The following is a 13,808-nucleotide window of genomic DNA, read 5'->3' on the forward strand; positions in this document are numbered from 1 at the left end:
TGCAGGATCTTTCGATGTGGGGCGCGGGCTCTTCACTGTGGCATGTGGGCTCTCTAGTTCTGGCGCAAGGGCTCAGTTGCCCTGCAGCATGTGGGATCTTAGTTCCCCGACCAGGGATCGAACCCGCATCCCCTGCATTGGAAGGCGGATTTTATTTATTTATTTATTTATTTATTTATTTATTTATTATTTTTTAATATTAGGTTTTTTTTAACATCTTTATTGGAGTATAATTGTTTTACAATGGTGTGTTAGTTTCTACTGTATAACAAAGTGAATCAGCTATACATATACATATATACATATATCCCCATATCCCCTCCCTCTTGCTTCTCCCTCCCACCCCCCCATCCCACCTGTCTAGGTGGACACAAAGCACCAAGCTGATCTCCCTGTGCTATGTGGCTGCTTCCCACTAGCTATCTATTTTACATTTGGTAGCGTATATATGTCCATACCACTCTCTCTCTGGAAGGTGGATTCATAACCACTGGACCACCAGGGAAGTCCTACTAACATTTTCCCTAGAGGGTTCAGAGGAAGATTCAAGGAGGTGGCATTTGTTCTGGTCTTAATGGTAGAGTAAAATTAACAGGTGGAGGAGGAAAATGAAGTTATGCTGGTTGAGAAAACTGCAAAAGGCAGATAAACATGAAAGTGCATGATCACCTTTTCTATTTACGTTCACACTCTATAGATCTTTTCCAGTCTTGTAGCATCAAATAGCATTTGTAGCATTTTAAGTAGATATCTCCTTAATTTAGTCCAGTCCTGAATTCTCCATTGAGCCGCCCATCTGTACCTCCAGATGTTTATTTGGAATCTCTACTTAAGTGTCTTACAGTCACATCACTTGTTTAATGTTTAATACTGAGCCTCCTGACTTTCTTTTCCAAACCTGTTATTCTTCCAATTTCCCATCTCAGTTATTGGTACCATCATCCAACCAGTTGCTCTAGCAAAAACCTAGGAATTATCCTTGATTCCTTTTAGCTTCAACCGCCGTGTCTAATCCTTAAATGAGCACTCTGACTCCACTCAAAAGCACATCTCAGATCTGAATAATTAATTTCCTGGATCCCAGTGATCATTTTTGCCATATTCTCTTTGGTCTCTGTTTCTCCTTTGCTCCTCTACTATCCATTCTTCACTCAATATAACCCAAGCTATATTTTAAAAATCTAAGTCACATTATATCACTCTTTGCTTTAAACTCTTCAATATCTTTTTTTGTTTTGTTTCTAGAACTAAATCTTTGCCTAATCACCTAGCCCCCATCCAGCTTGCCAAACTTACCTCCAGTCTTAACTCACACTACCTGCTCCACCTGTGCTGTTTTCTTCCCAGTTCTGAACATATGCAAGGTCATTCCCACTCAATACTGTTGCACCTAAAGCTCGCATTTTGGGCAGTGATCTCCCTCATCTCTTTCCATGGTTGTCTCACTCTCATCTTTCAAATTTTAATCCAAATGTCATTTAAAAATACGCCTTCTAATGGTTCTACACAGATTTTTCTAAATCATCACCATACTTATTTCCTTCTTAGAATTGAACATGTAATATTCTTTTCATTCATTTACTTGTTTATTTTCTCTCTTTCTGAAACTCCCAGCTCCATGAGGCAAAGGCCTAATTTTTCTTTAAGCACCATATCCCAAGTACATAGCACAGTATCTGGCTTAAAGCAGATGCTCAATAAGTATTTTTTGAACGAATGAATGCCAAAGTCAGTAGTTTCTTAAGACTGTAAATAAGGGTTTGTAGAATCAAATACAGAGACATTACATAAAATAAGGATTGAATTTGCTTTGATCGTTGGGAAGTCACTGGCAAGAGTAGTGAATTGGGGTGGAGGCAGAGGTAGGAATGTCATGGGTGAGGACTAAAATAAGAGATGTGAAATTGGAGAAGAATAGATATCATTGACTGAAAGGGAACAATGCAGGGTGTGGTGCTACAGTCTTGGGGGTCTAAAGAAAGTCCTTTAAAATTTTTGTTAATGGGTGAGATTTGTGTAGATTTTCATGTGAGGAGAAGGGAGCAGCAAAGACCAAGAGGTTGAAGTTACAGGGGAAAGAAGGGTAGGTGATGGAGTAAGGTTATGGAGATGGAATTGGGGTATAGGTTCTGGAGCCCAGGTGAGGGTTGCCTTGGAAAGAAGAAAGGACAGCACTTCCTCTGAGGAGCAGGACATGAAGGAAGGAATCTTTTAGGGTCTGCGTTTCCTCTGATAAAACCGAAGAAATAGAGGCAGGTATGGAGTTTAATTTAGTGAATGGGTTTTGAAATACCACCGTGAGCAATCGAGAGGCACTGGCCAGGAATTCATAGAAGGAATGCTGATTGTCAATAAAGATTCAGCTGAAACCATCAATTTGGTACAGTTGCTGTTGGAAATCCCAGGATAATCAATCACAGTTTCTACAGTCTAGTGGGAGAGAGGAGCAAGGATACTAATTAGCAAAGCCTGTAGTGAGGGCTGTACTAGAGGAATAAAATTATACGACTGGAACACAAAAGATGATGGGGAAGGGCTTGTAGGTTCTGGTCATAAGTTCGATGGCTATAATTGAAGCTTTTGGAATTGGAGCTGTTCTCCATAATGGCAGAATCCCGGAGGAGGAGGTAGCTCACTGGAATAGAGGAAGTCATGGGACTCTGAGTTGGCAGGTCAGAGGGGCTTCAGACTGGAGTTGCATAGGAAGGTAGAAGGAGTTGTTCTGGACAGCAAGTCCTGTGTGGCTGTGACTCACGTATCTGAATTCTCAATGAATATTTGAGAATGATCTGGAAGTCCACACATGCCAGTGATAAGGACACGTAGAGGGTGATATAGCCAGATGTTGTAAACATCAAAGGAAGAAGGCATTGTACATGAGAGGGACAGCATCAGGGTCTCAAAGTAGCCATTAACAAGGAAGAAAATGCCCGAATCATTCCCCAGCCTCCTGGAACATGGGACATCAGAAGAAAAGCATCCTTCACTCAGGAGAATTTCAGTCAAAACCATAAAGAGAGGGAAAGAGAGGGAGAGAGAGAGATTGATTCTCTTGCTACAGCAATGGCTGAGGATACCAGAGTCAAGGATGGAAATAATTGGTCCTGAGATGCCAAGAAGCCTCAGGTGTAATATACTTCTAGGGCCTGCACAGGACACTGCACCAGATGGTGTCAGTGATCTGAGGACACCGGCAACCTGGGGTTGGTATGCTTGTTGTCAAGGGACTGTCAGCAGAAGGACCACTGACTTCCCTCCAAGGTCAGTGCCGGGAGTAAGCAACATTGTTGGTCTGTCAGAACCCAGAGAAAAATGCCCTTTAATCCAATATCTGTTCTTGTGAAGTATCTTCTTTTTCCCTCTGATTATGCAAGAAATATATATTCATTGCCCAAAATAAGGTAACACAGAAACATACAAAGAGTAAAATAAAGATCACTTACAAACCCAGAGGGAGATAATATAATGGTTGTTAACTTTTCCATATCTGGCACTAATAGAATGCCTTGGCATTTATCAGTTAGGACTCTGAAATATCAGTCAGTGTTTCCTTTTTCTCCCTTTCCTACCCTTTCTTTCACTTTCCATCTTGGTGTGCTACCTTTCTAGCTTCATCTCTGTTCTCCCTAGATTCCAATCTCCATCATCTATGGAGTAGAATCACTTTACCTTGGAGCCATCAGTAACTCATTAAGCATTGAATGGATGCCACTGGTGTGACTGCTTGTGTTGCAAGCCCTGCCGCAGAGTTGCTATGGCTGTGGCCATGGTACTGGGATGCCTCTTTTGGTTCTCCCAGGTGTCAGAGCCCATGTTGCTGGGCAAGTCTGGAAACCACTTGGCTTTTCATATTCATTTCTCAAAAGAGAAAATGCCAGCTTGGGGATGAGGCTAACCCATACTCTACCAAAGCCCCTCTGCTTGTAGTCACTCACTGCCATTCACCATTAAGGTACTGTTTTTTACCAGCAAGAATCCAGTCTCTTGACCCAGACACAACGTGGCAGACCAGAGCGGTTGAATGGTCCTCTGTCAATTAAACATAAACTTCAATTGCCCCATCACTAGGGGAATAATTGTTTTAGCCCTCTAAAAATAGCTTATGTGTGCTTCAGGTTTTCTCATTCTGCCTCCGTTCCCAGAAAAAGGAAGTAAAACATGCCTAGTGAGAACAATGCTTTCACCTTTTTGAGCCTGATAAATCTGTCCTTCATGTTACCACATGAGTCAGAACTACTATTTATCACAACCCTGCTAATTTTTTCTTTTCCTCCTTCCTCCCACCTATCTCCTGCCACTTCCCCAGAAGCATAAAGCTTTCAACATCCTGCTGTCCATTAGCATAAATAAACTCATGCTTTTAAAGTAAAAATAGGTATAATGCTATATTTGTTAAAGACTACATTACCATAAGAGGATAAAAATATTCTTGAGTAACAGGTAGATCATATACTTTAGAGACAATAACATGCTTTTATTGTGGTTCCCTGAAAGCCGATTATTTTAGCCATAGATTAAAACCTTAGGTCTCAGCACAAGTTACATTTCCACTTCAGAAACTGTTAAAACATGCAGTTTCTCCGGACATGTATTTTTGTGTTTTAACTTATTTTTTCTGTTGCCAATACACTGTAGGCAGATCTAAGAGATAAAAAAGATGAAGGGTCATTTAAATTCAATATTTGCTATATGAAACAATGGATAATGTTGTTATAACTTTGTTCCTTGTTTTTAACATACCTGTTGTTAATTTAAATTTTATGTGATATTTATGCAATAGATAAGAAAATACTGGGCTAAAAAAGAGCAGAAATGGCAAGAAATGGAAATGAGAGATCTTCATCGTCTGGATGAACTGAAGAAATTAATGGCTGAACAGTCAGTAAAAGACAGAGAAAGGTAAAAGAAAAAATTTAAATTGCGTGGTAATGGAATTCTTCTGTAATGTGTTAGGTGAATAGAGTTTTCCGTAATGTGTTAGGATAAATAACATCAGAGGGAGCATTTTTCTATACTTAATGTGTCCTTACAATATTTATGTTCATAAATGAATAAAATGATACTTATAATGTATTTTAAACTCTCATATTCATACATGAATCTCTAGTTTTCCATTTTGTTCCTTAGAGAGCTTCCTAGTTAAAATCCTCACAGAGGATTTCATAGTATTTGATTGCCCACTGTGTGTGTGAAATAATACTGGCTGCTGCTGTGACTTAATATTTTGACCCAGAAGGAGGAAACCATTATTCAGATAAAAAGTCATTTACTACAACTGAGGCTGAGGAAGACAGTACGCAATTATTCTGTGCTCTGTGGTATTCATTCTGGTATACTTAAGATGTACCCAATGGTATAGGAAAAACCTGAATTCTCTAGAATAACGCAATTTTAGAGCTGGAAAGGACATTTGAGATCAACTAATCCAGTTTCCTCATTTTATGAATGAGTGCACTGAAAAATTAAAATTATTTTTCTCAAGGTTACTACATCAATCAGGGTCAGTGAGGAGACAGAGACAACATGGTAATTAGGATAGGGAAAGTTTAAGATAAAGAATTATTAATTCTAACAAAAAAAATCTCTGTTATATAAAGGGATAAAGAACTTTAAAGAATGCCCCAGGGCTGAAGGAGGGTTCTCATGGAAGGAACAAATTTGGAGGTGGGGCCCCCCTCTCCGTGGTTGGGATTCAGACCTCATTGTAGAAAGTGTGGTTGTGGCCCACTGCATGGTGGAGAGGTTCTTGGATGGGCTCATCCAGAACCTGTTCCTAGTCACGGGGCAAGCAGGCAACACCCTACCTGCGTGCAGGAGACCGAACCTGGCAGTCAAGTGTTGCGATGCTTATGCCTGCAAGACTCAGTGGGAACCTGACCATGGGAGTACCTCTGAAATTTGATGGGAAACTGGCCACGGGGTGCAACTGAACTCCACAAACACCACTGGGTGTCCCCCACACATACTGCTGGTAGCCACGAAGCAGGAACAAGAAGGAGTAAACACTGGAACTAGGAAGGGAAGCCCCTTCCTTCTTCAGCATCCCTCCTGTACCCTTTTCTGACATGGCTAAGCATTGTACCAGCTGCAGAGAAGAAATAGTTACAGGGTCCATCTCTATTTTCATAGAGCAGACAATGAAGGGAGATTTGGAGCTGAGAGACAATAAAGTGGTAACTGGCATAGTTATCTAGTTCAGCTAGCTCCTGAGTAGATTTTCACAAAAGATAAATTAAAAATAGATCTTACATTTCATAACATAAATCACAACAAGTTTTCTTTACGGTTCGTCAGTGTAAAAAAAATTGCACGGAACTCTTTATACTTTCTGCTCAATTTTGCTGTGAACCTAAAACTGCTCTAAAAAATGAAGTCTACTAAACTAATGAAAATTGCATTTTAGACTTATCGTAACTTCGGATGACATAACTATTTTACACAACAAGATTCACTTATATCTAGGAAGCTTCCTTTGTGACCCATGGGAATTATGTCAAACTCCAGTGACCAAGCTTGCAGAGTGAATCTGTGGTTCCACAAAGATGCCATGCAGTTCCCAACAACTTTCTGGATAAAATTCACATGATTTTCCAGGTATCTCAGGATTTATAATTGAGTTTAATCTATTATGAAGAAAGCCAAGAATATAGCAAAGCTAGGGCTCAAGGCTAAGAGATGAAACAACCAGTGAGAAATCAGTTAAACAAGCACAAACCAAGATATAGGAGGATACCAGAAGGCAGGCCAGGCCATGGGTCAGACAGAAACAAGCAGCTAAATACTAAAGGCAAGGCAAATGTGGGGGTCAAAAGGCTGGTTGGATAGTCTGAAACTACGCTGGGGAAACAAAAGAGAGACACAGGAATTAAAGGGGTAGGTAAAAAGGAACAGATGTGAAGTCCCAGCATCTAGGAGACATGCTTCTAGTAAAATCTGCCCTCATAGCCAGGAAGTTTCTTTGATTACAGAGTCATTTCATTTGTGTGTTTCTTGTCCCAGTAGTTATCAAGCTGACTCAGCCTCTACGAGGCTCTGTTTTGTCCTTTGTAAAATTGAAGTGGATAACTTTTGAGGGCTAAGTGAGCTATCAACTTTTAAGGGTTTATGATCTGTGTATTCAACTCATATGAAATGTAGATTCAGATAATTATGAATTCAACGCTTGCATGCCAGTGGGAAATCAGTGAGGAAGACCATTAAAATATCCAGATAATATATCAGAAAATAATTCTCAGAAAATTTTGGATGATATTGTAGATAAAAGGACAGTCCTCATTTTGTGATTTAGAGAGATGGTAATTTAACATGCAAAAATGCTGATAGCTTTTGCTTCTGACAAGAACCAGAAGTTGTGTTTATTTGTAACCATTGCTAAGAAATGTGGTTGATTGGTTAAAACGTTTTTTTCTACTACTGAAATACAATTCACAAATCTCATGTTTGATATTTTAGCTGTAGGCACATTTTTCTCATGTCAGAATAAGAAGGCTTGAAGCAATTTCCAGATCTGTTAAAAACACACATACACATAGCCTTGAGGGTTTGAAAAGTTCTGTTATCTCCTTTTTCTGTTTTCTAATTCTAAGATTAAGTGTCTTGAAAACAATACTCGTAACTTAGCACATACATCAGGTTGAATCATAAGGAAATTCTATTTTTGTGGGTCAACAAATGGTTAAGTATTGGCAGTCTTATGAAGTTCAACATAATAAAGAGATATAGCAATTCCTTTTATTTATTAATTAGATTTCCCATCTCAATCCATTACAAGCTGTCTTTTGCCCTCATCACTTTTTTTAGAAGGTTAATTAATTAATTAATTAATTTTTGGCTGTGTTGGGTCTTCGTTGCAGGCTTGCTTTAGTTGTGGCGAGCGGGGGCTACTCTTCATTGCGGTGTGTGGGCTTCTCATTGCGGTGGCTTCTCTTGTTGTGGAGCACGGGCTCTAGGCGCACAGGCTTCAGTAGCTGTGGCACGTGGGCTCAGTAGTTGTGGCTTATGAGCCCTAGACCGCAGGCTCAGTAGTTGTGGTGCACGGGCTTAGTTGCTCCGCGGCATGTGGGATCTTCCTGGACCAGGGCTCGAACCCATGTCCCCTGCATTGGGAGGCAGATTCTTAACCACTGCGCCACCAGGGAAGTCCCAACCCTCATCACTTTTTAAAAATTGTTTTTGCCAAAATTTCCACGAGCCTCCTAATGCCCTATTTTCCTTTCTCAATATGCCAAAGAGGTTGAGACAGAAGACTCTAGAATCAGGTTGTGAACATTAGAATCCTGGCTCTATCCTTTATAGCTGTGTGACCTTTGGGTAAGTTATTTCACTTTTCTGTGCTTCAGTTTCTTCATCTGTAAAATGAAGACATAAATAGTATCTACGTCATAGGATTGTTACAAGGAGTAAGTGAGACGTTAAATAGAAAACACTGACAGCAGGAACATAGTGAATATTCATTAAATATAATGATTAGTATCAACTGACTTTTTAAAACATGAGACACCATCTAACATAATTTGTTTTCAAAATATTTAAGTATTTAAAATATTTTAAATAAAACATGTAAGAATAAGGACACTCATAAAAAATAAAATGTTGGGAATTCCCTGGTGGCCAAGGGGCTAGGACTCAGCGCTTTCACTGCTGTGGCCCAGGTTCAATCCCTGGTCAGGGAACTAAGATCTCTCAAGCCATGTGGCATAGCCAACTAAATAAAAATAAAATGTTAAGGTTAAGGAAACAGTGCCCCTTGATCACTAGCCTCATGCAATCTCTCCTCTAGAAGTTCTCTCTGTTATCAGTTGTTTAATACATATACATACAAACTATCTATATACACCTACATAAAAAATGTGTTTAAGAACAACAACAAAGACCCAATACATTTTACAATATAATACTATTGTATTCGCTCCAGTTGCCATAACAAAATACCATAGACTGGTGGTTTAAACAACAGAGATTTATTTTCTCACAGTTCTGTAGGCTAGAAGCCCCAAGATCAAGGTACCAGTATGGTCTGTTTCTGGTAAGAACTCTCTTCCTAGCTTGTAGACAGCTGCCTTCTTACTTTATACCTAGAAGGTGGGAAGAGAGACAGCAAGCTCTCTGGTGTCTCTTCTTATAGAGCACTAATACCATCATGAGGGCCCCACCCTCATTACCTCATCTAAACCTAATTATTTCCCAAAGGACTCATCTCCAAATACCATTACATCAGGGTTTAGGACTTCAACATATGAATTTTGGAGGAACACCATCAGTTTATAGCAACCATTTGTGTAAAAACAAACAAACAAAAAACCGACTTATGTATGTACAAATTACCTGTTTATTATTAACTACTATTTATTGTTTGCTGCTAGCATATAAGGCTTTTGTGCCAATTAGAAAAGGTGCCCCTTTCCAGGGGCAAAGTACATAGATCCCCTACAGGAAGTAGACAAATTAGGAAAAGACAAGACGCCCCTTCTGAACCATGGCACACAGCTTGACAAGCAGAGGCAAAGCTGGACATCATACCCCCTTTTTACTCCTGGTTGAGTATCACATCTGCAAAGCACAAACTTCAGAATGGGTATCCCTGCAAATAGACCTACCTAATTCTTTAAAAATATTATATATTATCCATGTTTCTTCTAAAGTTAAGCCATCTGGGATTTCTTTTCATGAAAGATTGGAGCAAAATGTCTGACTTTCATATTTTGGTCTAAACTGATAGACAGGTATCACGACACCAAGTATTTAATGATTCATCCTTCTGCACTGATTTGAAATGCCACCCTTTATTATATATTATACTTCTAACTGTGCTTTTATATTAATATGGGCTCTTGATTAGATTAAATAAAAACTGATCTATATTTATATTTCTACATCAGTACCATGCCGTTTTAATTATTCTGTTTTGCTATCTGATAGTACAAGGGTTCACTCATTGTTCTTTTCAAAAATATATTAGTTATTATATCAAATTTCAATGCAAAAAATCAACAGATTTTGAAATTTTGTTAAGGAGAGCTGACATATATGCCAAATTTAATCTCTAATCTAGGATCATCCTTCCAGAGTAGCTCTCCAGTTCAAGTCTTCTCTTAGGTTCTTTAGAAGATTTCATAGTTCCCCCCCCCCCCACCCCTCTGGTGAAGGCCTGGAAATTATTTTGGAATAAGTAGAAATGAGTGACCAAGAAGCCGATTATAAATTTTCTTTAGTCGCTATGTGAGAAAAGTGTCTGAACTAAGAAGTGGCAGTGGGAATGCAGAGGTGACAGATGCTTATAAAGTATTTAGATTAGGTAAAATATGGTGATTCATTTCACTAGGGATGGTGTTTGAGGGAAGACAGAGGAAGAAACATGATTCTGAATATTATTGAGCTTTTTCTGTCCTCTTGGGTTGAAAGCTTTTAGTTATTTTGTTTTCGATCTCTTTTATTTTCTAATAAATTCAATTGGCTATAGGTTTTTATTATCTGTATATCTTTGGCCACTTTCTACAAGGCTTGAAATATGTTTTTATTATTTAATTTCTAAATAGTTTACGTTTCATTTTTGATGTCCTAACAATAAATTGGTAGATATTGGGGTGCTTGCCAAAGACAAGGTTGATGGTAGATTTCAGTTTCTTCTACTTTTCTATTTTCTGTCTTTTCATAAAAATATGCAAAAATTCGGCGTGGTTTATGGGAAGCTACCAACACTGCTACTTTTAATGTATTAAAAAACTCTTTATTGAAGAATAACTCATATATCACAAATTCCCCTCTTTTAAATGTACAATTAAGTGATTTACACTTATATAAAGTACATTTATATAATTGTACGACCATCACAATAGTCCAGTTTTAAATCATTTACCTCACCCCCAAAAGATTTTCATACCTATTTGCATTAAGTCCCAATCCCACTCCCAGCCCCAAATGACCACTGATCTATTTCTTACTCAGTAGATTTGCCTTTTCTAGACATTTTATATAAATGTAATGCATCTGAGTTCTTTCCCTTAGCATAATGTTTTTGAGGTTCATCCATATGCTAGCATGTATCATTCGTTTTTTTCCTTTTTACTGATGAATAATATTCCACTTCAGCATTACTTTTTAAGTCTGTTTTGCCAAGGCAATATAGTTTCCTTTCTTGTTGGTAAAAGATTAATATTAATATATGCAGAATGGTTAAAAAAAGGAAGTTTTAAAATTTATGTAAAGTATGATTTTATAAAAGACTTTAATTTGTACAAAGGTCAAATAAATATTCACTCACATTATCCCAAATATATGAAGAATAGTAACTGATTTCAACTTTTTTATGAGTCCCCTTCCTGTAGGGTAGTGAAGAAAAATGGAAACTTTTAAAATTAAAAGTATCTCAGGCTCTTTCATTTCTAAATGGTCTCATTTCAGATTATCTCTGTCTCTTTGGGGGGTAAGGTAGAAACTCTGCTGGAGGTCAGACAACCTCCCCCAGTAGAAGGGTGGGATGGCTAGTCAGCCTGCAAGTTCTGATGCCCCTCAGGGTCCTCATTACCCTCCACAATTTCACCTCATCCCTCCACCTCCCCAGGGTACAAGGCAGTGCTATCCAATAAAAATATTATGTGAATCACATATGTAATTTAAAATTTTCTGGTATCTACATTTAAAGATGTAAAAAGTAGCATGTGTAATTGATTTTAATGATACATTTTATTTGACCTGATCTATCCAGAAACATTATTATTTCAATATGCTGTCAACATAAAAATTATTAATGACATATTTTACATTCTTATTTTCATACTAAATCTTTGCAATTTACTGTACATTTTACACTTTCAGCACATTTCAGTTTGAACTAGTTACACCTCAAGTGCAGAATAACCTCATGTGGTTAGTGGATCCGTATTGGCCAGTGGAGGTGCACAATAAAGCTTAGTGGCCTCCTAGCGATGGGGGGTTGAGTGACTGATCTACCTGCAGATTCTGACTCCCTTACAGAATTGATATCATATTTTATATAAATTTTGAACCCTGCTTTTCTCATCATCTTGTATCTTTCAAGGTCTTCACTGCCCTTACCAGTTTGTCCTTGGTATTGCTTGTCTTTGGGAATAGGCCTTGGTCCTCAGGTAATCTGCTGGTAACATAACTGGATCCACTGAGCCTTAGGATGCTGGTTAATATATATACTGCTGCTGACTACACACCCTACCATTGCCTCTGGTCCTGAGGTCCCCTCCTCAGGTCTTGCCAGCCCTGGTTTTCCCAGCACATGGCTTATACTTCCAGCAAGACCTTGCACAAACCATGGGAAACAAATGTTCTCTCATGTAATCTCTAAACACCTCCCCTTCCTACGTCATGCTGGACAGGATGCCATGCTAAACGCAGGGCTTCCCTGGGGGACATTTTTTACCAGGAAAGTGGGAAACTAGCCCCATGTTCTTGGACTCTCCCATAGCTATCTCAGTGTTTCTAATAAACCCCTAATAGTTACAGTTAGGGTTACAGTTACAGTCTAATAGTTACAGTTGATTCACTAAGGGGTAGAAAGTGATGAAGCTGGTATCTGAGAACTTCACCTACTTCTCCTTCCACACTAGTGGAATGGCCAAAGGGAAACATGATATCCAGGAGAAATAAAATAGATGAGGTTAATATTTTCAAAATGTTGTCGCTTTAATATCTATATCAAGAAAAAGTCTAGAAAGAAACATAAACCTACGATAACAGATTTTTGTTTCCAGGTAACGAAATGAAGGACAGTTTTGATTTTCTTCTTTATATTCCTGCATTTTCCAAAATTTCCACAATGAGCATAAATTTCTGGTAGTAAGAAAAAACCCACAGTAGTTTAAAAAATAATAAATAAAACATACTTTTCTATTTTCATTGATTGTTTGGCTGTGGGCTTCAAATTGGTGGGAAAAGTAGGAAGTAATGGGAAATGTATAGAAGTGAATATATGAATCCAAATACAAGAGATTTGTAGAGATTGCTCTACAAGAACAGTGATATTGTAGATATCAAGGGAATGGGCACTGTTTAAAAAGGAATGCCCCACAAATGTTACCATGGCAAACCTGGAAGAATCTACAATGTTGCCCAGCATGCTGTTGATATCATTGTAAACAAACAAGGGCAAGATTCTTGCCAAGAGAATTAATGTGCCTATTGAGCATATTAAGCACTCTAAGAGCCAAGATAACTTCCTGAAACATGTGAAGGAAAATGATCAGAAAAAGAAGGAAGCCAAAGAGAAAGGTACTTGGGTTTAACTGAAGTGCCAGCCTGCCTCCACCCAGAGAAGCACACTTCGTGAGAACCAATGGAAAGGAGCCTGAACTGTTGGAGCCCATTCCCGAGGAATTCGTGGCATGATGGGTGTAAAGAAAATAAAAAACCTGGACTGTAAAGAAAAAAAAAAGCAAACACATTTGCATTCAAACACACACACACACACACACACACACACACACACGCACACACGCACACCACACACACATACACACACACACACACCCCTGCTTGGAGAGAAATGCAAGCTTTTTCCTTACAGAGGATTCTTAGAATTGATAAACTCCCCCATGAATATAAAGTTTCACCTACATGACTTCCCTGAACAATTTCAGCGAGGGTATAGCATTGGGCAAAGAGAAATTAGGAGCACTTCTACAAGAAGTGGAATCTTCTCAAGAATCCAATAGATGATTTGAGGCCCATACTTCAGAAAGTATGGAAAGAACTCTGGTACACTGGTTCTCAAATGTTGCAGCACTTCAGAATCTCCTGAGGATTTTCAAAAACTGTTGCGGCAGAAATCCCATTGCCAG

General features: G+C 38.6%; 2 protein-coding genes across 2 annotated transcripts in view; one reads left to right on the top strand and one right to left on the bottom strand.

Annotated features, from left to right (window-relative positions):
- The window catches only part of UPP2 (uridine phosphorylase 2), a 454,968-nt gene that overhangs the window by 317,299 nt on the left and 123,861 nt on the right, over window positions 1-13,808 (bottom strand). The window lies entirely within an intron of this gene.
- CCDC148 (coiled-coil domain containing 148) overlaps window positions 1-13,808 on the top strand; it is a 262,434-nt gene that overhangs the window by 206,795 nt on the left and 41,831 nt on the right. Inside the window, exon 12 of the mRNA XM_082395299.1 lies at window positions 4,781-4,899. Coding sequence (XP_082251425.1) covers window positions 4,781-4,899 — 119 coding nt within the window. The remainder of the gene's footprint in view (window positions 1-4,780; window positions 4,900-13,808) is intronic.

Source organism: Balaenoptera borealis (assembly GCF_965194805.1).
Source record: "Balaenoptera borealis genome assembly, chromosome: 6".
Taxonomy (NCBI): domain Eukaryota; kingdom Metazoa; phylum Chordata; class Mammalia; order Artiodactyla; family Balaenopteridae; genus Balaenoptera; species Balaenoptera borealis.